At 35.1% G+C, this 27,519-nt stretch overlaps 2 protein-coding genes across 2 annotated transcripts; one reads left to right on the top strand and one right to left on the bottom strand.

Moving 5' to 3' along the window:
- Positions 1-5,206: 5,206 nt before the first annotated feature.
- On the top strand, positions 5,207-9,723 carry apela (apelin receptor early endogenous ligand). Its single transcript, XM_026203969.1, has 3 exons — positions 5,207-5,584; positions 7,551-7,640; positions 9,364-9,723. The coding sequence occupies exons 1-2, from the start codon at positions 5,509-5,511 to the stop codon at positions 7,637-7,639; spliced, it is 165 nt and encodes a 54-aa protein (XP_026059754.1). The 5' UTR covers positions 5,207-5,508; the 3' UTR covers position 7,640; positions 9,364-9,723.
- An 800-nt stretch (positions 9,724-10,523) lies between these two features.
- Positions 10,524-20,724, bottom strand: LOC113044208 (transmembrane protein 192). The gene is made up of 6 exons (XM_026203968.1): positions 20,509-20,724; positions 19,797-19,949; positions 19,246-19,507; positions 18,421-18,558; positions 12,873-12,975; positions 10,524-11,256 (listed from the first exon to the last, which is right to left on the bottom strand). The coding sequence occupies exons 1-6, from the start codon at positions 20,515-20,517 to the stop codon at positions 11,133-11,135; spliced, it is 789 nt and encodes a 262-aa protein (XP_026059753.1). The 5' UTR covers positions 20,518-20,724; the 3' UTR covers positions 10,524-11,132.
- Positions 20,725-27,519: the final 6,795 nt, after the last annotated feature.

Genomic DNA, 27,519 nt, shown 5'->3' with positions numbered 1-27,519 from the left:
CTGAATAACAACCAAAAGAAGCACCTTTTGTGTATTTTTTTGTTTGTTTATGTTTTTGCATTGAATTTTAAATTTTTGTTTTTGCACTGAATTTTAAAACAGAGGACTCTAGGTGTCTGCATTTTGCAGTATAGCTGTATATGTATAGAGGAATCTACAAGGCTGGAAGTTGGAGGAAGGGAGCATGATGGGGGAGTAGTTTGGGTATGCACATCCTGGCAGTAACTTCTTGGAGTTGTAAACTGGAAAGGTGGTATTGTCTCAGTGTGTGTGTGTGTGTGTGTGTGTGTGTGTGTGTGTGTGTGTGTTGTCAAGGGAGGGTAGTAATCTAGTTGTGGAGGAAGAAAGGTTATAGGGAATGCCACTCTTATCTGCTATTGCAACAGTCAACAAAGCTACACACTGATAACACTTCCTGTTACACTGAACCAATCATATACAAACGCACTTGGCAGCAACAATCACACTCTCACTTTGAACTCAACACTGGGCTTAAAAACTGGAAAAAAATTCAGGTAAAGAATCTGGACTTTTTTAAAATATACATTGAGTAATCTACTAATATATTTATAAATAGAATAAAACACATTCACACCACACGTGTGTGTGTGTGTGTGTACATACTATTTCAAATGTTTAGCAACTTTCAAGTTTCAGGAAGCAAGTACCACAACTCTGCCTTTTTAGACCTTTTTTAATTACAGTTTTGTTATAATATTTCATAGCCTGAATGTTTTTCTTTCACAACATTTTTTGGAACACATGCACACACACACACACACACACACACATGTCGGTTTTTGTGAAAAGTTGTGACATCCCATAGGAGTAATGATTTTTATACTGTACAAAATGTATATTCTATCGGCCTTCACCAACCATACACCTAACCCTAACCCTCACAGGAAACTTTGTACATTTTTACTTTCGCAAAAAAGCTAATTCTCTATGATTTATAAGCGTTTTGAAAAATGGGGACATGGGTTATGTCCTCATATGTCACCCTCTCCTTGTAATACCTGTGTCATACCCATGTCATTATACAGAGTCGTGTCCTGATATGTCACAAAAACAAGAGCACACGCAGGCAAGCACACACACACACACACACACACACAATAGATAAAATTGACAAAGTAAAACATTTTCACTATCATTTTAATCAGATTTTAATATTGTTGGTTTCTCACTGCCTGTCCAGACTTCACTGTATTTTTGAAATTTTCAGTTTTGTAATATCATGACAGTTAGAATGTTTTTTTTTCTTTAAAAATAAATGAAATAAATTTTATTTTTGTGGGAGGCTGTCTATCTACTGATTTACACATCATGTGCTCTTACTCCTAAAAGATGGACTCGACCTCTGGCTGCTGGTATGAGGAGGTTTTAAGGTCAGTGTGTGTCTGCCTCTGTGTGTGTGTGTGTGTGTGTAGCACAAGCTCCATTTAAGAATCCTTTCTGTTTTCCACAGAGATATTTTTACAAATGTACATGCAGCATACCTTTGTATAGGCCACTTGTTGCTTTAGCATTTAAACTAATAATTTGTAAAATTCTATCCTGCAGTACAAATCAGTGTCATATGCACCAAAATAGCAATTTTCTAAATGACAACTTAAGGCATCTAAATTTCTTCCTCAAAATCGTTTGTGTCGGTAAAGAGGGTGGAGTCAGTAACTCATGTCTCTTAGAACAGGGATTATTTGAGCAAGCATGTTAATCCAAGTAATTACATCTAATCCCTAATAAAGCAAACATTACAACACACAGACATACACCCACCCAGACCGTGCTGCGTCTGCGATTTCATTACGAGTCAATGAGCAAACTGACCCCAACATCTGTGTTTTCATGTATGCGACGCATGCATTCTAGGTATCAGTCTCTATGGATACCAGGTGGCTCCGAATAAGAATACAACCTCGTTAGCATATTCAAATTGAGGGAATAAAGCAGAGGGCGCAATGTGAATGACTAGGGAGAATTAAAAGACATACACAGAATGTAGGACACAGATGAGGAGCATTTTTGCAAACGCTATAAAGCAATAAAAAAAGTGTATATGCATATGTACATGTCAACACACACACACACACTGGCATGGGGGTGAAAGCTGGTTTTAGGACTGAAGTGTCCAGTTGTTGGTCCGTCTATCTCATCCATTAGCTACATGCTGGGTTCTAAGCCTAATTGACATGAAAAAAAAAAGCTCAGAGGATGTGTAGTCACAGACACAGCTGGCACAAATGGATGTTTAATAAGGATAGGCAGAATCTATGACAGCTGCACTATATCAGAGAAACCTAAAACACGCACTAAAACTCCCTGACAGGCCAGTATATCAAAGAAGAATTGAGATAAATGGACACACACATGAGAAAGGTCAATGAGTGGACACACATATGGCTCACACACTCGGTTCACACACATATGCACTTCATTATGGACACAAACACACACTTACACTCCAAGAGGTCAACTAAGGCACACTCACACATTCATTCTATCCCTAAAACTCCCCCTACACACTTTATAAAGCCACTTTCATTACAGTGTTGTTTTATTATTATTCATAAACTATGATTTATATTAATATTTTAAAATGTATTTCAATATTTAAATAAAACATACATTTAATTTTGATTTTAATGCATTCAATTTTAAGATTTTTTTATATATAAATTTTAGTTAATTTTGCAATTTTTTTGTAATTTTGCTAAAGATGCAAGATATGTATTATATATAAATAATGGTAAAGATATATTTTTTTTGTAATTTCCTAAAGATAGATATATTTTTGTTTATAAACATGGTTAGTTTCATTTTAGTTTTAGATTATTTTTAGTCATTTTGATTTGTACTTACTGTATTTGTACAGTATTTAAGTTTCATTTATTAATTAATTAATTTAAATTCAGATTTATGTATTTCCATTTGTTTTAGTAATTCTAGTGCTTCAGATTTAACTTACTTTTAATTAGTTGCTAAGGCAACAGTTTAATTTATTATTTTACTAAGCTTTCCTGATACTAATAATTTATTTCAGCATTATTTAAATTAACAAATAAAATATATATATTTTTTTTTTATTTTAGTTAATGATATTAACCAAGCATTATTGACATAAATATGCCTACAAATGATCTGATATGTATGTCATTTGTTCGCTTGATGGGGCTGTTACGTTATTTGCATAATATACTAGTTTTAAGCTTTGTCTTGCACAGTAAAGCCGTTCACAACTCCAGCTCATTATAACACATATGCGCAAAGGGACACATGGGGTATCTGTAAATCTAACAGTATTACCATTTTGGACTCATAACACACTGGGGTATCTGTCCAATTAAGTATCACAGCACTGAACAAAAGCATGCACACAAAGAAAAGCCATTCTGAGCAAAAACTCCCACTTTCTGTCCATCAGAAAGTAACTCTTCCATTATTTAGTCTGTTTTGGGATAAACACACTTTGCAACTTTATCTCCAGCACTTAGATTCACAGCACTTGTACTTGATCTCGAAGGGATACTCCACCCCAAAATAAAAATGTTGTCATTAATCTCTTTCCAAACCCATAAAAGCTTTGTCCGTCTTCGGAACACAATTTAAGATATTTTGGATGAAAACCGGGAGGTTGTGACTGTCCCATTAACTGCCAAATAAATTACACTGTCAAGGCACAGAAAATTATGAAAGACACCATCAGAATAGTCCATCTGCCATCAGTGGTTCAATCTGAAATTTATGAAATGACGAGAATACTTTTTGTATCCAGTGTACACAGTTTGTTGTATCCAGTGTACACAGATTTTCTCCAAAATGGTGCTATAGTGATGTGGAGAGACACAGATGAGACGAACTGAATAAAGTCGTAATCTTTGTTTTCTTTTGCATACAAAAAGTATTCTTGTCGCTTCATAATGTTATAGTTGAACCACTGATGGCAGATGGACTATTCTGACGATGTCTTTCATACTTTTCTGGGCCTTGGCAGTCTATGGGACAGTCTCAAGCCTCCTGGTTTTTATCCAAAATATCTTAAAATGTGTTTCCGAAAGACGAACAAAGCTTTTACGGGTTTGGAACGACATGGGGGTAAGAGATTAATGACAAAATTTTCATTTTAGGGTGGAATAACCCTTTAAGGGAGCCTGGATAGACATCATTCAGTGCAATGTTTACTTGCAAATGATACATGGGGGTTGTTCCTGAATTAACACTGGCTCAGTTTAAATCCTAGCTTAACTCTAATGTAAACTATACTCTATACTCTGTAAACTATAATGCTTTGCCATTATGATTTGTCGCTTCGCTCCTTTCCTTGATTTCTCCCAGGGGGATTTACTAACATGGTATGCCTCTAAAAGTCAAGTTGGGTATTAAACCATATAAATCCACACTTATAATGAAAAAGGTGGACATTCGGTCTAAGAGACTTTGGCCAGTGTGTAAAGTTTGTGTCAGTCTGGCTCTCCTGTTGTGAGGTTTTGTTCTAGGTACAAGTACAATAGTAGCTCATTAGTAAAGAAGAGTTCATAGATCCACCAGCTACACTATATCAGCACTTTACAGCTCGTTCACACACACACACACACACACTTAACTGACCAGGCCAGCCAATAATTCACACACCTCTTTGACCAGTGCTAATCTCTAACCTAAAACAGACACACTTGACTACATACATATTACGAGACAACATCTCTCAATAATCTATATTTATCCACACAGATAAAAACACAAATACACATACAGTGGGGTCCAAAAGTCTGAGATTCACTTGAAATCACTGAAAATAATCAAAATATTTTGCTGTACACTTGTTGGTGTGTTTTTGTTGGCATCATATTTGTAAATATGATGCAAAAAAAATTTTTCTATACTTGTATGAATTTCAATATTTTTGGAAAACTTAAACAGAGAATACAAAACAGAAGTAATTTGAACTATTATTAGATTTTGGGCCATTTGAAAACACTATGCAAATAAAATTTGCACACATAAAGTATGATCTCCAAAAATATTATTTCTGCCTGCTCTGTTACCTAACCATGTGGGGTCAATATGTGCAAGGCAAAGTGTGACTGTGTGAGAGAAAGAAAGAGATGTCCCATGTCCCCACCCAGTTTTTGGTCTTCCATACCTCTCCTTCTGTTGTGCCCTCTCCTCCCCCTTTCTCTTGTCTGTATAAAGAGGGGGTGAAGCTGCATTGTCTCGACTGGACATTCACACTCATCAGGTCATCTGTCTATCTATCCATCCCTCTGGGGAGAGAGAAAAGAGAGTGAATATCGCCATCTGAAACTTTGGAAAAGTTTGAGAACTGACTTGAGCTGCACATCCACTATAACGGCGTCTTATACGAGCTCAGAAGAAAAATTACTGAGACCGAAAGACACATAACAGGATTTGTACGTAAATATTAACAGACTTTGCATTCGAAGATACCGGAGACATCGGAGGACACGGGTCTGCCCAGCGGACCAAACCTCACGCAGCATCACCATGAGATTCTTCCATCCACTCTATCTGCTGCTGCTGCTGCTCACATTCCTGCTCATCGCCAGCGCCGGAAAACAAGGTACTTCACCTCAAGAGCATGTTTCGAAAAAAAGAGACGTGATTCCAAATAAGTAATAGTATGCTGCGTTGTGTAGCATTGGATTAAAATGGTTGCAACAAACCCTTAAAAAAAAAGTAGACTAACAAGTGAAATTACTTTTTCTTCTGCTAAGTTATAGTTTCTGACTGCTTAAACTCCAGTTCTAACTCATTTATCCCAAAATATCAAGTCAACTTTATTAAGATGCCTAAAATTCTAAAGAATCACATTAGTAGTGGTTGAATTACACGGGTTATTTTAAAGCGATAGGCTACTAATGCACTTGAGTGTGAAGCACCTTACTGCTTAAAATAATTAACATGAATTGTGTGTCATTATTTGTGAGCTTGTAGTCTGAAGGGAATGTTATAAGATAAAAGTGTAAAGTAAAATAGGCCAAAAGAAAGAACATTAAGTTCCGGGCAGCAAGTAATGGAACAAAAATACAGTGCAACTGATTCACAAGCAAATGACTCTTATGAACAGGTTATTTTATAATGGTTCGAATCAGTCTGACGAATTGCTCTCTCAATGAACTCAGTGAGTGCTCTGAGCGGTAACTGAATCAACATCTGATTAAACTGTAAGTTATCGTCTCGAAATTATGTTTTGGAAGTTAAAAGTAGTTCGTTTAGTAATATATATATATATATATATATATATATATATATATATATATATATATATATATATATATACATATCAATCAGTCAATTACGATGCATATATTATATATCTTTTTTTTTTTATCTATTCGCGTATAGACTACCTGAACGGTTTCATATCCAACTGTTCTGCAGTCACTTTTGATAAACGTCCCCTCATTAGTAAAGAAGGATCTAGTTGGCATATTTAGGTGTATCCTGGTTAGTGGTCTGTGCTCAGTCATGGCTGATTTAGGGTCAGTGCTCTGACTCTGAGTGGGTTTTAAGTGGCGCTTGACGCTTCTGTAAAACTCAGCATCTTAACATACTCCAGAGACGAGCTCAGGTTTCACAAAGACTTCACTTGACCCTTGACTTGGGAATAAATGTTATTTCTTTGCACTTTTAAAATTAAATATAAACAACGATTTTGTTTTTTTATTATTATTACGCTAACACAAAAAAATTACATTTGCAGGAGACCATGGTATTTTACGTAGTTTTTTCTACGTTTATACCAAACACAGGTATATTCGTATACTGTAACTAAATGTAATTTTGCCTACGTGTACACTGTCCTCTCCCGCTGCTGTGGCGGCTATGCGCAATTAATCTGGTGCCCGTGGGCGATCAAGCACCGGAGTTTATTGTTAGTCATGATGTTGAGCACAATGGTGTAATGCATTAGCATAGGGTTACTGCGGTGAAAGAGAGAAAGAGAGGGAGGTACATGGAGTTCGCATTGCTTTAGTCAAAGCAAGATATAAAAGCACCCGCTTCTCCTCCCGTGCGCTCCGTGCTATTGTCCTCGCGCCTCTGGGAGAGGATCTAATAGCTGCTTATGGAGGGAAGTGATATGAACGTTATCACAAGAACCTCTGATTGTTATATTGCCCTCCAGATTGTTTGTTACCAACTGGGGAGACCATTGATTTTGAGTTTATTTCAGGCAACACCCAAGTCAGGGGAGGGGTGCAGGGGGCAAGGCATGCATATCTCCCCAACCCCCAAAATTATCAAATTGTCAGTTTTACAATTTTAAAGAAAATTGTAGATTGTCACAGCAATGAATTTTGCTACATTCAGACTAAACTTTATTTAGAGCTGCTTTACACCTGAAATGTTTTTTTACATAATTAAAGAACTTAGCAACATTAATATAATTATTTTCTTGTTTATTACTATAAAGCTGCTGTAAATCTATCTGTATTGTATAAAGCGCTACACAAATGTGACAATATAAGCATAAAGGTTAATAATAGTCCATATCCCTAACAATTCTTATTTACTTCCCTTTCCAGATTTTCTCAACCTGAGGCGGAAATATCGCAGACACAATTGTCCAAAGAAACGCTGTCTGCCTTTACACTCCAGAGTGCCATTCCCTTGAGGTAAGACTTCACTTCACTGGCTATTTATTCCCTTTTATTACTCTAAGGAATGAGCAAATATTGAAAAAGTGCTATCAAAGAGGAGCATCATTAGGAAATCCAAATTCTGACATTCCATGAAAGTATTTGCAGACAAAAAATCGCAAAATACCTCAAACTACTTTTTTGACTCCTTGACAACACATGCCAAATTTTGCCTAACAAGTGCATGCAGTCAATTTAAGAAGAAGCCAATTCAAGAAAATACATTTACATAATAAAAATATGTTCTAAGAATGTTTTTCGTTCATAACATCCCATTTTTTAATGTTTTAAAATGTTTATGTTCTAACATTAGGGACAATATGAAAAGAATGATCTGTTTAATCATTTTAAAATAATGGGAATGTTATTTTTGAATGGTCTCTGAACCATCTGAAACTAGTAAGTAGTAATGTTTTAAAAGAAAGTTAAATGAACATCCAACTAAAACTCCATATAAATAATGTTTTGAGAACATTGTTCATTCAGAGTTACCTGGCCTTTAATATTCTAATAATGTAACTGGAAGAATGTTTGTTAACTTTGAAAGAATTCTGAGAGAGCTGTGTTAGAATGTTCTGAGAACGTTCCCTGTTAGCTGAGCACCACTCCATTGTCATCTCTGGAGAAGGGACGGCCAGATTAATTAACAAACCGGCTGTTGGATCTTCAGTGGCCTTAAGCCACAGCGGAAACAAACAGAGAGACTTTGGGTAAATACCCTGTACTAAATGAGCTGGGAAATTATTGGATCTTTATAGCCGTGCGACTTTCCCTCAGACCGGGAGTAAACACAAACACTCCACACCTACCCACACACACACACAAAAGAGTGGAAACTTACATAGCCCGAGCAGAGACACACAGACGGACGAGAAAAGCCCTACCCCCTTAAATACAACCCATTTTAACTATCTGCCACACACACTGTAAAACCTGGGTGGGACGGCTTGTAATGCACCTGGTGGCCATTTCAGTGCAGGGTGTACTACACTTATAGAATGGTTTACCAACAGAACTGAAAAGATACAAGATAAATATAAACTGAATAAATTGTGTGATTATCAATTAATATCTTTTCCCCATTCTATTTTTGTGTTTTAAGGTTAAGACCTTTGCAGTGTTATTCTGACATAAAACAAAATAAAATAAAATACAGTAAAGAGAAAATACTATTCGAAGACTATGAAAATGCCCAACTACCACACAAAGGGGTCATAAGGTGAAAAAGAGGTGACTATAGTTTGTGTGCCATGGCTGCTGATGGGCCTTTTTGTTAATTGAAGGGCAAAACTCAAGAATACCAAGTCATAGTTGGTTCTTACATAAACATCCACATTTTCTATTCTCAAAATACTCAACAGTCAAAATGTGGGTGGTTGTTTGTGTTGAAATGTGTGTGTGATGATGTGACACTGTATTTGTGGGGACACACATTCACTGTGACAGCCTACCGGAGCCGCCTACTGTTTTCAGACACTCTGGAGAGGTTGTCACCTTTAACCTTTACTCTATGACCCCCACACAATGAGCCAGAGCTCGTCTGGAGTTAACAAAACACACAAACAGACGCACACACACACACATATATAGGAACAATGTCTAAAAGAAAAGCTGCACAAAGATCACATCAAGAACAATAAATATCTATTCCATAGGCTTGAATGATTGTGGATTGAAACTCTGTTTGTGTTTTCTTCAGGGTTCACAACTCCTCAACTATCCACAGCTATGATGTCTTGTCAAGCGTTAAGAAAACCAAAGACCAGTGATGGACGGGAAATGATATCAGACTCACTGAGGACTGTTCATTTGCCCGTATACTGTAACCAAGCCATGCTAGTCACTTCTGTAAAGGAAGTGTATTGTTTTATGAATGTTAAGTGAACAAGCCATGGGGACATCAACTGTAACCAAACATGCTGAAAACTCATCGCGCAATCAGTTTGAGTTTGCCAGAACCATTGTAAATAGTAAGAACTGAATGAAATGTGTTTATATGTAAGTTATGCACTTCAAATGTTTTATTATTATCCTGATTAAAAAGTGTATTGTCTTTTCACGTGGGCTTCGTGTGCCACAATCCTTGGGGGAGGTAGGGGGGGCAAAGTGAATGAAAAGTGTTATACTGGCATCAATAGACTGCCCAGTTTGACAATTGGTTTTGACAAATTGGGATTGTTCTTGTTTTGACTGACGGTGTCTGAAAAAAAAAAAACAGTGTTCAGAAAGGTTAACATTCCTGATCCCAGATGGTGTATTTTTCCGCACGTGTTGCATGTGTATTTTCCTTTTCTGTTGACTACTATTCTTAAAAACACATTTATATTTTAAGTCAAAATGTTAAACACTTATCCTCAAAATATAACGAAAAAAAAAAGTGGCCCTCTTTTATATTTTAAGGAGTCTTAAAAAATACATTTTCCTTTTATTATCTGTAAAATGTCCTGAACAGCAACTGAAATGATTTATAATTAAAATAATTATAATATAAAATAACAAAATAATAACATTTGTGACAAAATATCTTGATGTTACCGTGAAAGTCTTTTCATTATCATTGAATGTCTAAAAAGTAAAAATGGTAAACTTTATTTTAAGTATTTAAGTATTTTAATGTGTATACTTTGATGTATTTAAAGAATAATTTAATTACTTTTTTTTTTTTTACTTCGTAACACACATTATTTTTGTTGAACTTTTGTTGAACATGGTATACAAGTTTTCCAAAACCTTACATAACTAATATACAAAAAGTATATTTCTAAGAACCTGATGCGTGTTTTAATCAAAACCTTCTTTATCTTGAAACTTTCTGAATCATCGAACCAAGAGCACATTAAAAACTGACCAACCCAATTTAATAAAATCTGTGGAAATTTTATTCCAAAAAGTTTCAATCATTTTATTCACATTATTTTACTTAAAATGACAGTAGTTCACAACATCTGTAGAATCAGAACTAAAAAGGTCACGATTTGAGAACAGCTCCAACATATACATACCACAATAAATATCCGTCCAACACATTTCTTACACACAAAAACAGCACTGACACAGAAAAACAAAATGCACTAAAGAAACCTAATTAAGTACTAATGAACTATCGCTGTACCAACATATCAATACCCTCACAGACAAGTAAAACCACAAGTTACATTATAAAGCTTTTAGTTTGATTAGATCTCACTATTCCCAGCTCATAATGAGCATATTTACTGAACATTTCTGCAGCAGAGGTTTCTGACTTCCTAATTGCAGCTATTGTCTACTCGGACTTGTAGTCATGGAAACATGAGAGCATCGTTAGAGAGGTTACCAGGGTTCGTTTCCTACCAAAAGCCTTCTGATCAGTGAGCCATGGCTGCCGATGCCAGTCAAGATAGACACGCTCACACACACTCGCACGCAAGGCTTCAAACCCTATCATATGCACAAACAGACCTGAGTCCCTCTCTCTGTTTGCATGTGTCAGCCTCTGATCTGTTGAGCGGTCAGCGTGAGGATCCTCCGGCTCAGAACACTGTTGTGCTGTTTCAGATAATCAATCAGGTCCGCCTGCTTTTCCACCACATCCTCCAGACTGGAGCCGTCCCTGTGAAATAAACCACAGAACACATGTGCACCTGTCGGATCCGTCCACAGCACTTGGGATTGAAATGTGAGTGTGTGTGTGCATGCCTATGAAAACACTAGTCACACAGAAAATACGTTGTATTTAAGGATGCCCCAGTATGGCCTGTTTTGGCCAATACAGATAACCATAAATGGATCAGTATGAGAGGGAAAAAACAGTGGAAAACAGATGCATGTACAGAAAACCATCTTATATTACAACTGTTTAACAAATGTAGGCCTACTATGAACCACTGGAAGGAAGAAATTATACATGCCTATGGCACAAATAAAAAAATAAAAAAAATCTTAAGAAGTTAACGAACAAATACCACAACAACAAAAAACAATGCCTGTGTGACAAAAAAATAAACATAAAATGACAGGCTTGGAGTAAACAACTCTTTTTATTTAAATCTTCAAAAAATTCATTATTCATTCATCTTCAGTGTCACATGGTCCTTCATAAATTCTTTTACTGTACTCTGCTGATTTGGTGTCAAGAAATGCACATCAAAATAAATGATTTGCTACTATTTTTTATAATAAAGTCTTCAATGTCACGTTTGATCAATTTAAAGCATCATTGCCAGAGTATTATAAAATATTTTTTTTAAGTATCACATATATTTTAAAGAGGTTGTGAACTGAGAAACCAAAATTCTCTTGATCTTTTGACATATAAGAGGTCAGTGTATTATAAAAGCATCCTGTAAATTTCAAAACTCAGAACTGTGTTTTTCTTCTAAAAACAGCTTATATTGAAGTCAGTCTGACAAATGACAGCTTGTGGAATGTATAAAGTAATACTGTGGCTGAACACCAACTCCACAGAAGAAGATCAATGCCTGCTTCTACAGCGCTGCCTGTTTAGCTCCGCCCACCGATTCGTCCATGTATTGTAGATATGGTGAGGTGAACGCAGGTCTACACATGCAACCGAACGATAAATATGCTCTGAAGACGAGACAATGCTGTTCAGTGCCAAGCTGTGGAAACACAGTCTTTAAATTACACTTCCTTCTGATCTTAACGTTAGGAAAGAGTGGATAAACTTTATTTTTAATGAAGATCCAGACCACATCAGGAAGATCTTGGTCCTTTGCTCACTATATTTTACTGTGGATTCATTTACAAACAAGGCCCAATTCAACATGGAATTTTCAGAAAGATTGAAACTAAAAGATGATGCTGCCAGCTATACTGGATCCGACAGTAATGTCCGAATACACAAGTGTGAGAAACTGTTTTTATTACGTAATCACTATTGCTTGGACTATTAAACAGACCGTTGAATGTGAGTATTTGCATTTTTTACCTAAATCACTTCAGCATCTGTCTGTGAAAGATGTAGGCTATCAAACATGCACAACTTTTAACCAATCATAGCAGTAGGCGTTTACTTCCGAGTCTACAATACGCCACACCTATTCAAACAGAGCGTTTTGATGAGGGGGGTAAAAAACAGGACAGAAAATGTCCTATTACTGGACAGATATAATTAAAAAGTAAATATATATATATATATATATATATATATATATATATATATATATATATATATACTGTATATATATGGGTCTATTACCAATTTACCTGAAGCCTGTCTCTGTATGTCCTTCGCTGGAACAGCCATGAGAGCGTTCTTCTTCAGTCACATCAGGATGTGGTTTCTTGCTATTAAACTTCACCACGTGTACTAAAACACACAGAATATGAGGAGATAAATATACAATATAATAAGAATGTAGTTTTCTAATTTTTTATCTCTTCCTTCTACACAATAATGTCAATATACCACTAAATATCTAGACAAGAAAATCTAGTATTTTTTTCTCCATTTCAACCTGAAATTAAACTTTTTTCACATGCATCGTTACATTTATACTCTCATTCTTATTCCAGCTCCTCCTTTAACATAATAAACAGGGAAAGTTTCGCCCATTGAAAAACGACACATGCAGAAGTGTGCCAGACAGAAATGTTGATAGCTGTGGTGTGTGTCTGACGGTGCAAGACATGCTTTAATGTGGGATAGGTGTGTAAAGACACACGTTCAGCGTGTGTGAGCAGGAGTCACACTCAGCGCGGATATCCTTCACCGTAAGGTGTGCTAATAGACACGTGGCTAGTGTGTGTTTTGTGAGGTTGAGAACGCAGGGCAACTGTGTGATTTCACACGTCACTTCCCTCCTCTCTCACACCTTTAATGTACCTCTCTATCAGCAAACTTTCACTTCCTACACTGCAACACAACAGCTAGTTCAAGTGAATTCATTCATAACCTGAATTAAAGACTCTAGAGTGTACAATATGTGCATTATATAAATAAAAAAAGCCAGATTGGGATAAATAAATAGTGAAAATTGTTTGGATAACTAGAAACCACATTACCCTTCAAAAGCATTAAAATATTCAAAATTGACAGCAAAGATTTTAAAAGCTTTCAAATAAATTCTATTTCAAATAAATGCAGTTCTTTAAAATTTTCCATTTGTCAAAATTTAAAATACATGAATAAAATTAAATAAAACAATATAAAACAGCACAACTGTTTTCAATATTGATATTAAGACATCTTGGGCACCAAATCAGCATATTAGAATGATTCGTGAAGGATCCTGATTACACTGAAGACTGGATAAATAGCTACCGCAAACTTAGCTTTGCTATCACAGAAATAAACTGTATTGTCAAAAAATATACAAATATAAAAGTGAATTGTAATAATATTTCACAATATGACTGTTTTTAACTATATATTGCTTTGATCAAATAAAATGCTGCCTCAAGCGTAACAAAAGAAAGAAAAAGAATTGTACCAACCCTAAACTTTTAAACAGTAGTGTAACTGATGTATTTCTAGTGATGTCCTTTTAACATCAAACAAAGCTTTGACAAAGTCTCTTTGAGGCAGGTCGAGTTACTCAGTGTCCCCAAGCAACAATTTTTCTTCTATTTAAGCACATAAAAATAAAATATAGGCACATACCTACTGCCATTGGTCAATCAAAATGGGGAAGTATCTCTCCAAAATTGTGCAAAATTGAGTCATTATCAATGTTTCTATCTGAGAAAAATCAGAATTTAAAGAATTTGCGAATAAAGCATAATTTACATCCCAAGTGTTCAAAAGAACAAATCAAATGAACAGCAAATGAAAATAGATGTTGTATCCACTTTTGTAGCCAGTTCAACTTTTTTATTAAATGTAATATCACTTGAGGTCTACAGTGTGTACACAAACTGCTCAAAAGACCTTCAAAATTTGGTAGCAATTGACAGCAACTGATAGGTGCCTTATGTCTAGAGCAACAATATGTCAAAGAGTTCTGACTGATGACAAAATTGGCAACATTTGATATGTTAATATTCTATACTTGTTTCTGCATTCTAATATTTAAATAAATGACATGCTTCACCTTGAGAATGAGTAAGATAAGTATAATATGTGCTTTAGGAGCATGCATTTTGAAACATATCTGTCAAAAGATAATCTACAAATCAAAGTGGAAAATATCCCAAGATATCTCAGGGTGTCTGAATACATGCTAATTAGAACATAATCACCAAAAACAGTAACACACATACACAAACACCTCAGCGTTGTTCCTGACCCACACCTGGCCAACCCATCACAAACACACCAATCAGATAAAACTGCTCTTTCTTCAATCACCTGCAGGAAATGGGGGCCAACAGGCCATTGAGTCGGGCAGGAAGGAGATCAGGCAATCCCTCTTTAGAGATAATGCACACCATTTCTCTCGCTCTGAAGTGCCATATAAGCACTATCTATAATACTAAATGAAGCTCAAGCAGTTATTTGAGACAAATACAGTGTTTATGTTAGTTTAGATATGTAATGCTGGAAGGTTATTAAGGGTAATTTGTCAGTTCTGTTACCACACATCAAGAAAAGCCTTTAAAAGAATGTTTTTAAAGAGAAAGAGTGACAGTCTTTCTAATATATACGTGTCACATTCCTTATATCTTCGCTAAACAGTAGTGTTTCCCTCCACAAAAGACTACCGTAAAAATAAACACCATTACAATAATGATCAATGATTCATGACATTTGCATTCTAACACAATGTTGCACGGAAGTTCAATGCATAGAAATTTTTTGCACTTTTGTGCGACATATCCAAGCTTTAAGAACTCAAAAGGCATTTGATTCTAGAACTCTGAGAAATGATGTGCTCTTTAAGTTCCTCAAAGTGTCATATTTCTGCATTCCACACTAATGCCATCCTTGAGCACATTTGGACATGATGGGGACCGAGCACATGATGTCCGTGCATCGCGGTAAAACAATGCAGGTCCCAATCACCTCCCTCGTCCCCTTTGAAGAGCCCTAAACTTCCTTTGAAGTGCAGAGGCGGCATACGGCCCATACAGAACGCTACATTCATGTTCAAATGAAGAGAGAAAGGCAGAGATACAACATCACAGAGGACACTTCAAAGACCCTGGAGCATGACTCTGACCTAACTGCACCTTCCTCTAGGAAGGGGACAGAGAGATGGATATATGGATAGGAGGAGATAAACGGTGGTTAAATGGATAGAGATCACTCGTTAGCACAATAAATGTGCGGCAAATAAAGGGCACTGGATTGAGACCTGGGGTTATTATTTTGGGAATAATCTCACGTGGGAAAGAACAGGAAGGTTTCTTACAAACATTTTACAAAGTTGTTCCAAAGAGCAACTTATGCTTCAGTTGAATCAAAAACAGAAAAAGTGCAGAGTTTTAAATATTCCTTATTAATTATCACATCACAGTGTTTGTATTATTATTATTATCCTCATCATTATTTTTTTCCAAATCCTGAAATGGTTATTTCCAGATTGTGGACCATTTACTCAAATACATTCAAAATTTGGGGCTGGTAAGATTTAAAAAATGTTTTTGAAAGAAGTCTCTAATGCTCTTCAAGGCAAAGCTGAATTCTCAGCAGCCATTACTCCAGTCTTTAGTGTCATGCAATCCTTCAGAAACCATTCCAATATGCTGATTTGGTACTGAAGAAACATTTCTTCTTTTGATCATTATTATTATCAATGCTGAAAACAGTTGTGCTGTTTAAAACTTTGTGGAAATATTGACAAAAATCTTTATAAAAAAATATTTTATAACATTATACATGTACTTACTCTTACTATTTGATAAATTGTATGCATCCTTGCAAGATAAAAGTATTGTTAGTATTAATAATAAATAAATATATATATCTTCCTGACCCCAAACTTTTGCATGTAAAAATAAACATCAAAAACATTGTCCTGGCCTCATGCATAATTCAGAGTGATATATGAGACATGAGGTGATATCTGCTGATAGACCTCATTGAGAATAAAGTGAGCGAGTAAGGGTGTGTCTCTATAGATAACATGTGGTCAAGCTTCACTTCACTAATCATCTCTGGAATCCAGGCACTGATACGAGAATGTGTGTAAGTGTGTGTGTGTCAACATTAAAGACAATGCAATGGTGTATTAGGGTGGGGTGCATTCAGGTTGCCTTTGGCAAAGATGAGCCATGTGTCCATAACAAGCTTCTTACCCCCCCATATGGTCTTTTCTCTTAGACATTCTCGAAAATATTTCCCCTTCTCGCCAGATCTTACCACAGGAGAGCAAAGAACTATTATTTTATCATATAGAGCACAAAATGTGACTTAAAGAGGATAAGAGGGACAACAGCTGCCTGGTGTGTTTCCAAAGGGGCTAAGGACAGAAGCTTGGGTATTGTAATGCATGCTGGGGGAGGTGTGCATGTACTGTACTTGTGGCAACTATTACTTGCATTTAGCCATTAAAAATGAGTGCATTTTTGTGAGTGGTAGCAATAGAAATTTTCCAAGAAAATCAGACCTTTGAGTCGTTTAAAGTTTGTTTTTTTTAAGAATATTGTAAATAATGTGAGATGCTGTGATATGAGCAGATTGTTTAGAGTGAGTTGATATTCTTGCAGCAGAATTTTGAATGTATCTAAATGTATTATAAGCGACAAATATAGTGCACTGGCAATCCAGCAAAAGCAGCATTCCCGTAGATGAGGTGCGATGTAATAATTGTGTGCACTAATGATTCAGCATCTTTTGGACTGACATAATAACGAAGTTGGCTATACAGCGAAGCTTGAGAAATGCAACTTTAGAAAGTTTACGAATGTAAACAAACAGGGTCAGCAAAAGATCAAGAGTAATGCCCAAACTTCTGACAGTGGCATATGGAAATATTGTTGAAGCATCTAGGTTTATCATCTGTCTTTAACTCATTATCACACATATAATGTTGTGGTCTGTTGTTATCAAAATCCTAACAATGAATTATATGTCCAAGAGGCATAATGTAAATAAAAAATAGTAATGGCCCAAGAGCAGAGCCCTGAGGAACACCCAGTCTGAGTAAAGCAGTGGGGGATTTATAATTGTGCATAGCAATGTAGTATTGTCTATCTGTAAGATAGGAAGACAACCAGGCTAATGCAGCACCTGAGGCACCTATCTCTGAAAGGCAATAGAGCAATAACTTGTGACAGACAGTATCAAATGGTCAGATATTAGGAGAATTGAAAGATTACCAGAGTCGCCAGAAAGATATCATTGACAGCCTTTACTAGAGCAGTTTCAGTACTGTGATGTGAGCGGAAACCAGTTTGAAATACGTCAAACTGATCATTAAGAACTAGAAAAGACTGTAGCTGAGTGGCAACAACATTTTGGAAGCAAATGGTAAATTGGAGATTGGCCGATAATTAGTGAAATCTGCTGTATCTAAGCTGTTGTTTTTTTAAGAACAGGAATAAAAGCAGCAGTTTTGAGGTATGTTTACTAAAACATAGAATGATTTGAGCAACAAAATGACCAAATACAGAAAAAAAACATAATTACACTGTCAAAAGAGGGGAAAAATCCATGTCTAAAATAAAATATTGCAAAAACTAGTTTCAAGGCCAGTGGAATATACTTAATGCCCATGGCAGGTGTGGTAAAAAAAAGAATTCTGGACCCCATGTGTGTGCAATATGTATGCATAGAGAAAAAAACAGAAGGTTTTGTGTATGATTTTTGTGTTATTTACTACACAAAAATATGATTCAGAATGAACTTTGAACAAATCTTGTGTGTGAATACCTGCGTATTTAAGCAAGCATATAACCGACAGCAGTAGCTCCAAACAGATGATGGCCAACAGAAGATAAACAGAAAGATTCTTCACATTTGCATCCAGCAGAGACGACGAAGCAATTACAATCAGGGTCAATGCATTACCTGTGTAAGGGAGAAAAAAATGAGATCAATACTGCATTATATTAGCAACGAATATCAATTACAGTTACTCACTAGTTAGAAGTGTAAATATTTAATTACGCTTGGATTTGTATCAGGCTTATTTACTAAATTATCAATATTTGAATATTTTCCTACAGCCATTATTTCAGGCTCACGTGATCTTTCAGAAGTCATTCTAACCTGCTGATTTGGTGCTCTAGAAACATTAAATATTATAATTATCAATGTTGAAAACAGTTGTGCCCTTTTATATTTTTGTGGAAAGGTGTGATACCTTTTTTAGGATTCTTAAATTAATAGTAAGTACGTGACAGCAGCATTTAAAAAATAAATCTAATTTCTTAATAGGCTTCTTCGTAAAAAATTGAAATGAAAGAGTAAGTCTTACCATATTATAAAATGAAAAATATATGTATATATAGGATTCAGTCATTTAAGATTATAAATAAAAGCAACTGTGCATCAGTTATGACATTTCAAAATCAATGTTTATTTACAGTTACAGTAACAACTTATGTGCTGCCATCTAGTGGTCATTTGTGATTGTGAAACATAACAGGTATTTGGGGACGTGACTACTTCAATTAGCATTAGCAAGTTTTTCACTTTATGAAGTGGCTAAGAAAACAAGGATTGGAATATTAACAGTGTGAAACATCTTTTCACCTGCAGAGTGAATGAGTAGAGGAAGGTTTTTTATTTCACGGGTCAGTCTGTAGAAGTCCAGATAACCTCTCCGTCTCACTGCGCTATGGTGATGCTGGACAAATCTATCATATATGAAAACCATCACCCAGAGCGCAAATTTTCCCAGTAAGATCACAGTCTTGGAGTCGATGCCCTGCAATGCTGCAGTGCACTCAGGAGTGTGCTCATCAGATATCCAGCAAAATACTGTGATTACAATGCATATAACCACATAAACCACCTGCAAACCAGAAACAGAGAAATTACACAAAAAAACACACTGTAAATGTGGTAATTGTGTAGTGTGTGTGCTAGTGTTCATGTAAAAAGACTTAATTTAAGTTTAATGATTCATAAAAAAAAGAAAAAAGTCTGGAACAACGTGAGGGTGAGTATAACAAAACTGCCATGCTTAAAGTGATTTTTTTTTCTGTGTGGGGCAACATTTAACATCTTGTTTTTCAATATCTAAAAATGCTTATTTTCCTTCGCAAGTAAGTGCAGTGAAATCTGTCTGTATCTATACTCACATGTAAAAAGGAGATGACACTCACTGCCCAATGTGTGGGTAATTTCTGAAACTCTCTCTTGATCACTGACTCAAGTGCATCTTGGGAAACCAGTGGTCCATCAATAAGAGGGTCATCGTCAGTGCTTTGTGTAAAATCTACATTTGTGTTATTCTGGCCACAAAAACAAAACAGACACATACAGGTTGGATTGTAATAGCCATGTCATCCATATACAGCCATTAGCTGAAAGCTGCTTTGCAGGCATTAAATGCTACTTTGAACTTGAAGTCATACATTTCAAAGTGCTAATGCATAAACTCTATTAGGGCCTAATAATGACTCTCTATTTCACAAATTTCCTGTAAAAGGCTCTTTTCACCAGTTAAACGACCTAGGGAATGGCGCCATTATCAAAACATTTGGTGACACCAATAGCAGCCACTTTAAAAATAGAGACGTGACTCCTACAACACAAATATACACACACAAAAACATGGTTTGTCAGAATATACCCTAACCGAAGCAGCACAGACAAACAAGTTTGTTACTTATTAGTACACATACAAGCAACTGTCTGTTACATCAGGGATATTTTCAAATGTCTGTTTTCCTACACTAGAAAAACAGCAATGTTTATACGCACGCCATAAGCCGACGTACGCACAGACTCTATCACACTGTCTGAACATCACACATAAAGCCAAAAGGTCCAGATTTAAGGCAAACTCACGGAAAACATTAGACTTCCTGGTTGCGGATATGACCGATCCTAAGGGTTGTATTCTGAATATTAATTACGTTCGTGACGAAATATATGTCTCGTGAATATTAATATAGCACTGACAATTAATTATTTTCCTGTATTTTTTCTTAACAGCATCAGTATTTATGATTGTAAATAACTGAAAAACCAAAAGCAAAACACACACACGCACACACACACACACAAAACTAATATGGTAAACGTGTGTTTGAGGGAGGAGTCCATTAGGCCGCCCCACGCTCAGGTATCGTTTTAAGTTCAGCAGATAATAACGTAATTATAATATGATGAATTGAACAAATATAACATCTTTTTATTCTGTTTGCGTTTTTAAAAAGCACAACGCTGTTTGTGTGAACGGTTCGCTTGTTTAGCTTACAGTATTGAGTTATATAGTCACTGTTCAGCAATTCTAGATCCGATATAGTCGCAGACCTCAGTATTAACCGTTATTAATAATATTATTATTTATTTATATTAAACCCGGTGCATGGTCATTATAGGGCACAACCTAATTAGTTGAACTTTATAACTAGGGATCATAAACTCGCTTTGGATAGAGAAAGTATCCCCCTACACTGTAATAAAATCTGTGGTTGCCAGAATTTCACCATAGAAACACGGTTTTGTTAAACATAAAAAGTGAGTAACCAAACAATTAATAGTCCCCCTAATATACCTTTTTTTCATCAAATTATCTTTTATGTTTAAAGAAAGAACTTCATGCAAGCTTGGAAAAACTTTAAGGTAAATAAATGATGACAGAACTTTAAGCTTCAGGTGAACTTTCCGAAAATTAACATAAAATTCTAATGTAACTGGTAGGGGACAAAAACTGTGAAGAAACATGAGAAAAAAAATGTGAGGTGTCATAAAGAGAATTCTAGGAATGTCAATTTAGAGTTTTTCACTTTAAATTTATTATATAAATTTTCAGCTTTAAAAACTATGCATTAATTATGATTCTATGATCCTTTTCCTAATAGGTGTAATTTGTGTGTGGGACATGTCCTCATCAAAGTTTGACAAAGTGTTTCAAAGGCTTTCAAAACAAAGAAAAATCTCCAGTCTGTTGTTCTTCATATTTCATTCAGATGTGTAGCACAAAATAACATTTGTGCCAACCAGACAGACCTGCTTTATAAATTGTCTCCCATAAATTTTGAGATTTATAAACAATTAAGCAGCAGATTCTGTTAAGCACCACAATGTTTTAAAATCCAATAAATAGAGCCATATTAGTGTCATTGCTTGTATTATTATTGTATTAATTAAAAAATATATTTTCCTATTCATTTTAATTCCTACACTCACAAAAATGTACTTTCACTTTTGCCAATTTTACTTAATCCATTCATGTTGTGATTACTTAAAAAAATTAATTTAACAATGTTAATTTAATTTAGTGTAGTTCATTCAACAAAAAAGTGTGTATTGTCAGCTTTACTTAAAAATTATTTCTTCAGCCAACATAGTATTGTTGCATAAAAGTAACAGATAAATAAAACCAATACAGACTTGAATCTCCTTGGCTGAGGATTTTGTAGTGTATTATGGGTAATTGTTGTTCTGTCACCCTCTTGCAGAAGTGTAGCACCATTAAATAGTCATGTGAGTAATAAATTATCAAGTTTGAATCAATGAATTTGTTTTGATATATTTTAGAACAAAATATTTGATCAAATGGTTTGAAAAAGCAGCTTTGCATTTCAAACATATTTGTGATATATTTGATAAACTGGTATTAAGAGAAGATCTGTATGTTTATTTGTATTGAGGAACTGCACTCTGATTGATTCAGTGTAACCGTCTCATTAAACCACCGCGAAGGTCCGTGAAGACTGAAGATCAAAAATGAAATAAAATAAAAACCTGTGTTGCATGCAATCATGAGCTCCTTGACTGCCATGAGTGTTTTGCAGGGAGGTTGGTAACGTTAGTTAGCATTATCGTCCACTTTAGCAAGGCTAATGTAGCCTTCATATGGTATGAGTCATATCAAGTATTTTGATAATGCCAGTCAAAACAATATTTAGCCTAGGCATACCTTTTTGTGCATTTACTGAATAATGGCAACAACATGTGTTGACGACTGAGCGTTGATTGCATTCAGGTACAAAGCACTGCACCATGTTGCTGACTTTATTGTTAACCACTTTCACACACACACACACACATACACACACACACACACACGATATAAAATACACGGTGATAAATATAAAAATCAATACACAATACCTATATAAAACACTATTTATTTACACGATTAATACTGAAAGAACTGCTATTACTGCACATTCACTAGATAGAATAAAATTCAATGGAAGAAAAAGTTTGCGCGAGCGGCCGTCATCAGATTTGGAGAGACACCCTTCGCTGCAGACTGTAGCGCGGTGACGTCACATACGTCCGTCACTTATGTACGTCACGTATGTACGTCACGTATGTACGTCACGTATGTACGTCACATATGTGTTTACCGCGCATGCGCCTGTAATTTGCATTGCGTGATGACGTTAGTTGTTTTCGGGTCGTGCGTGCATTAAAACGATGTGCATACTTAAAAGAAAACTCTAATAAAATGTATGATAAAAAGTATTAAAGAACATTAAAGAACATTAAGGTGTAAAAAAGATGGGAAAAACAACCGTGTTTAACCATGTTTCATCTGAGGTAAAATTATACGGAATTAAAGTTTATTCTGTAATATCTGTGTAGTATCTTACAATATATTAACATTCTGTTGCACTTTACTTAACTGTGTATATTGTAATATTACACTTTAATGGCACCTTATATTTCTTATTGAGCTAGTCAAAATTACAACAGATAAAGTACAGTCGTCGGCTCTGGTAAAACGTGTGTTGTTCACAATTTGATGAAATCGATCCGGTCCGAATCTGCCTTTTTTCCCCTACATTTTCAAATTTCAAATCACATCAGAAAAGCATTTATTTTAAATAAAAACGAAGGAAATAATCAAACAGTGTTGTGGGAGGGCTTTATTGTCCTAATATGCTGGCATCCATTTAATAATTATAATTAAAATTATAATTTACACTCAGTCATTATTGCATAATGTTTTATAATGAACTACAATACTGAGGTGCAAATAATTGCCACTATTTGCAATAAGTAATATAAATAGGAGAAAATCCTGTTATTTTAACATAGTATAAATAGAATCTATAGCCATTTGTACTTAGTGTAAACAGCCACTGCCTTTTCTTATTTTAATCTTTCTTTTGCTATGGTTCTTGTTATCTATTTATTACTATAAATTTGGACATTTTGTTTTTGCTTTGGCAATTCTGCATGTGAAACATTTAAGCCAATAAAGTAGTTTTAAGTTCAGTTGACTACATACAGTATATTTTCAGTGTCTGCATCCCATTTTATGCAAGGTGCCTCCAAAAAAACCAAACTGATGAGAGAGATCTGTTTTTATTTATTAGTTCGCGGTTGTGGCTTCAGTCGAATTCAGTGAGGCGCGGTGTTTTATGGGATGAGTAGTTCCTGCTCTCGAAATGAAAATATGTACACTGTCTTGTACCTTGGACTTTTTTTTTGGATTTTCTCTTAATTCTTTCACTCTAAATGATATGTTATATGCTTATGAGTTCAGCCGTAGCTGGTTATCCTCACACATGTTCTAAAACTCTTTAGATTCTGATTTTTCCGAAAGTCAATGGGAGAAATGAATGGGAAATTTACTTCCGGCACCAAAGCTCTCTCAGGCTGTGGGTGGGACTGTGATGCTCTATTCCACTAGTGAAAATTTATCTTATTAAATCTCTCCAATTAATTCATGCACAGGAAATGAAAACGTTTCTCATTCAAATTAAAAGTCCTCAGTAAAATCAGTCAATCAGTAGAGCATAGCAGTAAAAGCATAAAAAATTTTTTTTTTACATTTTGAATTACATTTTTATATAAATGTGACAGAATTGCATTTCCTTTATAAGTGTGATTAATTAAGTTACAGGAGTGAAATATTTCAAACAGACATGCCAGCAGTGGGGAAAACTCCCTTTCCTTTTGGGAGAATACTAACAGTTACGTGTTGGTATTAAGTTCTGTATCAGTTACAAATTATCATTACTTACCTATAAGGCCCTAAATGGTTTAGCTCCTGCGTACCTAACTAGCCTTAAACCACGTTACAATCCATCACGCTCCCTAAGGTCACAAAACGCTGAACTTTTTGTAGTTCCTAGGATAGCAAAGTCCACTAAAGGAGGTAGTGCTTTTTCACATTTGGCTCCCAAACTCTGGAATAGGCTTCCTTATAATGTTCGGGGTTCAGACACACTCTCTCTTTAAATCTAGATTAAAAACACATCTCTTTCGCCAAGCATTCGAATAATGCATCTCTTAAATTGTGACTGCAATTGCATCTAATCAAATGCACATTCTTATTCTTTAGCTTTGGTTAAACTAATTAATTTTACTTTGTTCAAACAGCAGCTATGCTAATGATGTCTCTATTTGTTTCTATGTTTTGTGGTAACTAGGATTTACACAAGCTCCAGTCTGGATCCAGAACACCTGAGAAGAGATGACGCTGACCCTCAGAGGACCCAGATGATGCTAAGCCTAAATCAACAAACAGAACTAACAAATATAAAAAATATTGCTAACAAAAAAGTGTGACTGCATCATATAATAACTGCTGTTAATAATGTTCATCGTCTGGCTGACTACGTCTTGTATAAATTTTTCTGAAAAATCCTGTCATATGCACACAAACTGACAGTGACCACTTATAAGCTACTACTAAATATTGTAGAAACGTAATTTTCTGTAGTTGCTTTGTAATGATTTTAATTGTAAAAAGCGCTATACAAATAAACTTGAATTGAATTGAATTGAATTTGTGATGTCAATTTATAGACTTTATCAGAAGGCTCTCTTTAATTTTTTTGTCAATTTTAAGAAGTAAAAGTCTAATAGTAAAAAAATAGAAAAAAAATACATATTTTTAATGTAACAGTTTTTTTTACAATTTTGACCACACTTACTCACATTTGGGAAAGTTTGTCATGTTTTGTGTTTGACACATCAGGGTTTTGTGACCATAAAGTATTATGATATTATTAGAAATTAGTGGTCATTCTCATGGAAGAAAAAAATTCAGAGGCACAAACTGAGCTAAATTATGGAAAAATTATGGAACTTAGCCAAAAAGATGAAATACAGGTAGCTTATAACAAGAAATTTGTAGTATAACAGTACTGCAGAATACTTACATAAAGTGCAAATTTATATCAGTTATCAACTTGTCACTATATCTCAGAAAAATATATATTAGTAAGATTATATTTTTGCTTAGTTTTATAATAAAAGCTCTGCACTGGAGGGCAAACCATTCAATGCAAAACAGTAATGACTGAGAATTACAAATAAACTGCAAAAGTCTTTTTTTTTTTCCTAAAATGATGTATGGATAATAATGTAAAGTTGCTTCAGTTCATTAAATGTTCTTGAAACTGATATTGTTATTGAAATAACAATATAAAATATATTCTTGAAACATGGAACACATAACACTATTATACATTTAACACACATACTTATTTACATTTCAAATGTGCACATAACATACCTGTACATACAAAATTGTTTATTTTGTACATTGTCTATTTTGTCTATTTGTATATTATTATTTTTTCTCTCTCTCTGTCTTGTCTTGTCACTGTCTTTTTATTGCACTGTGGAGCTTGTTACTAAAACAAATTTCTTGTATGTGTAAACATACCTGGCAATAAACCTGATTCTGATTCAGATTCTGATTCTTACGTTACCACAACCTAATGTTGGACCATTTTTAGAATGATACTAAAAGATATTTACAAACTAAACAAGTATAAACAATCAATCCCAGGCAGAATGCACATAGAGGATTTTTACAGATTTCTCAGCAAATATTTGATGATGTTTTGATTATGATAAAGTAGACCATACAGGGTTAAATAAGCTCAAAAATAATTGAGGTTTTAATATGTTTAAATGTTTGTATAACAATTATTTTGCATAATAAGGTCCTTTGTCAAATGTGTTTATCTTCTTACAGTTTTTCTCAATTGCTAAAACACTAAAACCCATTGGCTGAACAAAGTTCTCAGTTGCCTGAACTTATTTTGAACACAACCACTCAAAATTGATTTAACCTTTTTCAAATGATGTGACACAACCAATATAAGCCAGTTCAGAGAGCAAACAGGTTGTTGAAGGTGGGAAGGAGAAAGTCTGAAAATGGATAGAAGAAACAATGTGAGAGGACGAGTGCGTATGCGAGGTGGGCGACGAGGAGGAGGGCAAGAAAGAGGAGGAGGAGGAGGAGGGCAAGAAAGAGGAGGAGGAGGAGGAGGAGGAGGAGGGCAAGAAAGAGGAGGAGGAGGAGGAGGAGGAGGAGGAGAGGCCGAAACATGATTGGACAGCGGGCCATTGTTGAAGTCCCTGGTCAACGAGGTCAACAAATCAACAAATAACAATAATTACACTATCACAGAGACCAAGCACAAGTTTATGAGATGCAGGGTACAGTACTGTAAAAATAGGGGTAGAAGGAGGAAGAACCAAAAAAAAAACCTGCAAAGAGCAAAGCAGAGTAGTAATTTCTGATCAATTTTGAGCTACTATGATAGAACATGTTTTCGTTCATCAAAAGACAAATGACGGAATAATATGAATTTGTTTTGAGATTAAAAATTTACTTCTCCCTGAGAACTACGTTTTGAACAATGTATTTTCTATTTGTTGGTGTATTGTTTACTGCTTGATAGTGTATATCATTTTGATCACTTTGTTTATGATTTGAGAGCAGTGTTTGATTTTGAACACAGGTAAAACTTTTTTGAGGCGAAAGTTTCATTTTGCAAGAGGAGTCAGAGGTTTTGTAAATAGTGCTTGAAGATGAGGTTTTGTGTTCAATGTTTTCAGAAAATGGAGCAAGGTTTCAGAAATTGTGTTTTA

Source organism: Carassius auratus, chromosome 26, assembly GCF_003368295.1.
Source record: "Carassius auratus strain Wakin chromosome 26, ASM336829v1, whole genome shotgun sequence".
Classification (NCBI taxonomy): domain Eukaryota; kingdom Metazoa; phylum Chordata; class Actinopteri; order Cypriniformes; family Cyprinidae; genus Carassius; species Carassius auratus.
The sequence above is the reverse complement of the archived record's forward strand: the minus strand, read 5'-3'. Positions and strand labels throughout refer to the sequence as shown.

Coding starts and splice junctions, on each gene's coding strand:
- apela (XM_026203969.1), top strand. CDS start 5,509: ATGAGATTCTTCCATCCACTCTATCTGCTGCTGCTGCTGCTCACATTC. Junction 5,585..7,550: donor CGCCAGCGCCGGAAAACAAG/GTACTTCACCTC, acceptor TTCCCTTTCCAG/ATTTTCTCAACCTGAGGCGG.
- LOC113044208 (XM_026203968.1), bottom strand. Junction 19,508..19,796: donor GTGTCATCTCCTTTTTACAT/GTGAGTATAGAT, acceptor TCTGGTTTGCAG/GTGGTTTATGTGGTTATATG. Junction 18,559..19,245: donor TCTACTCATTCACTCTGCAG/GTGAAAAGATGT, acceptor TCCCTTACACAG/GTAATGCATTGACCCTGATT.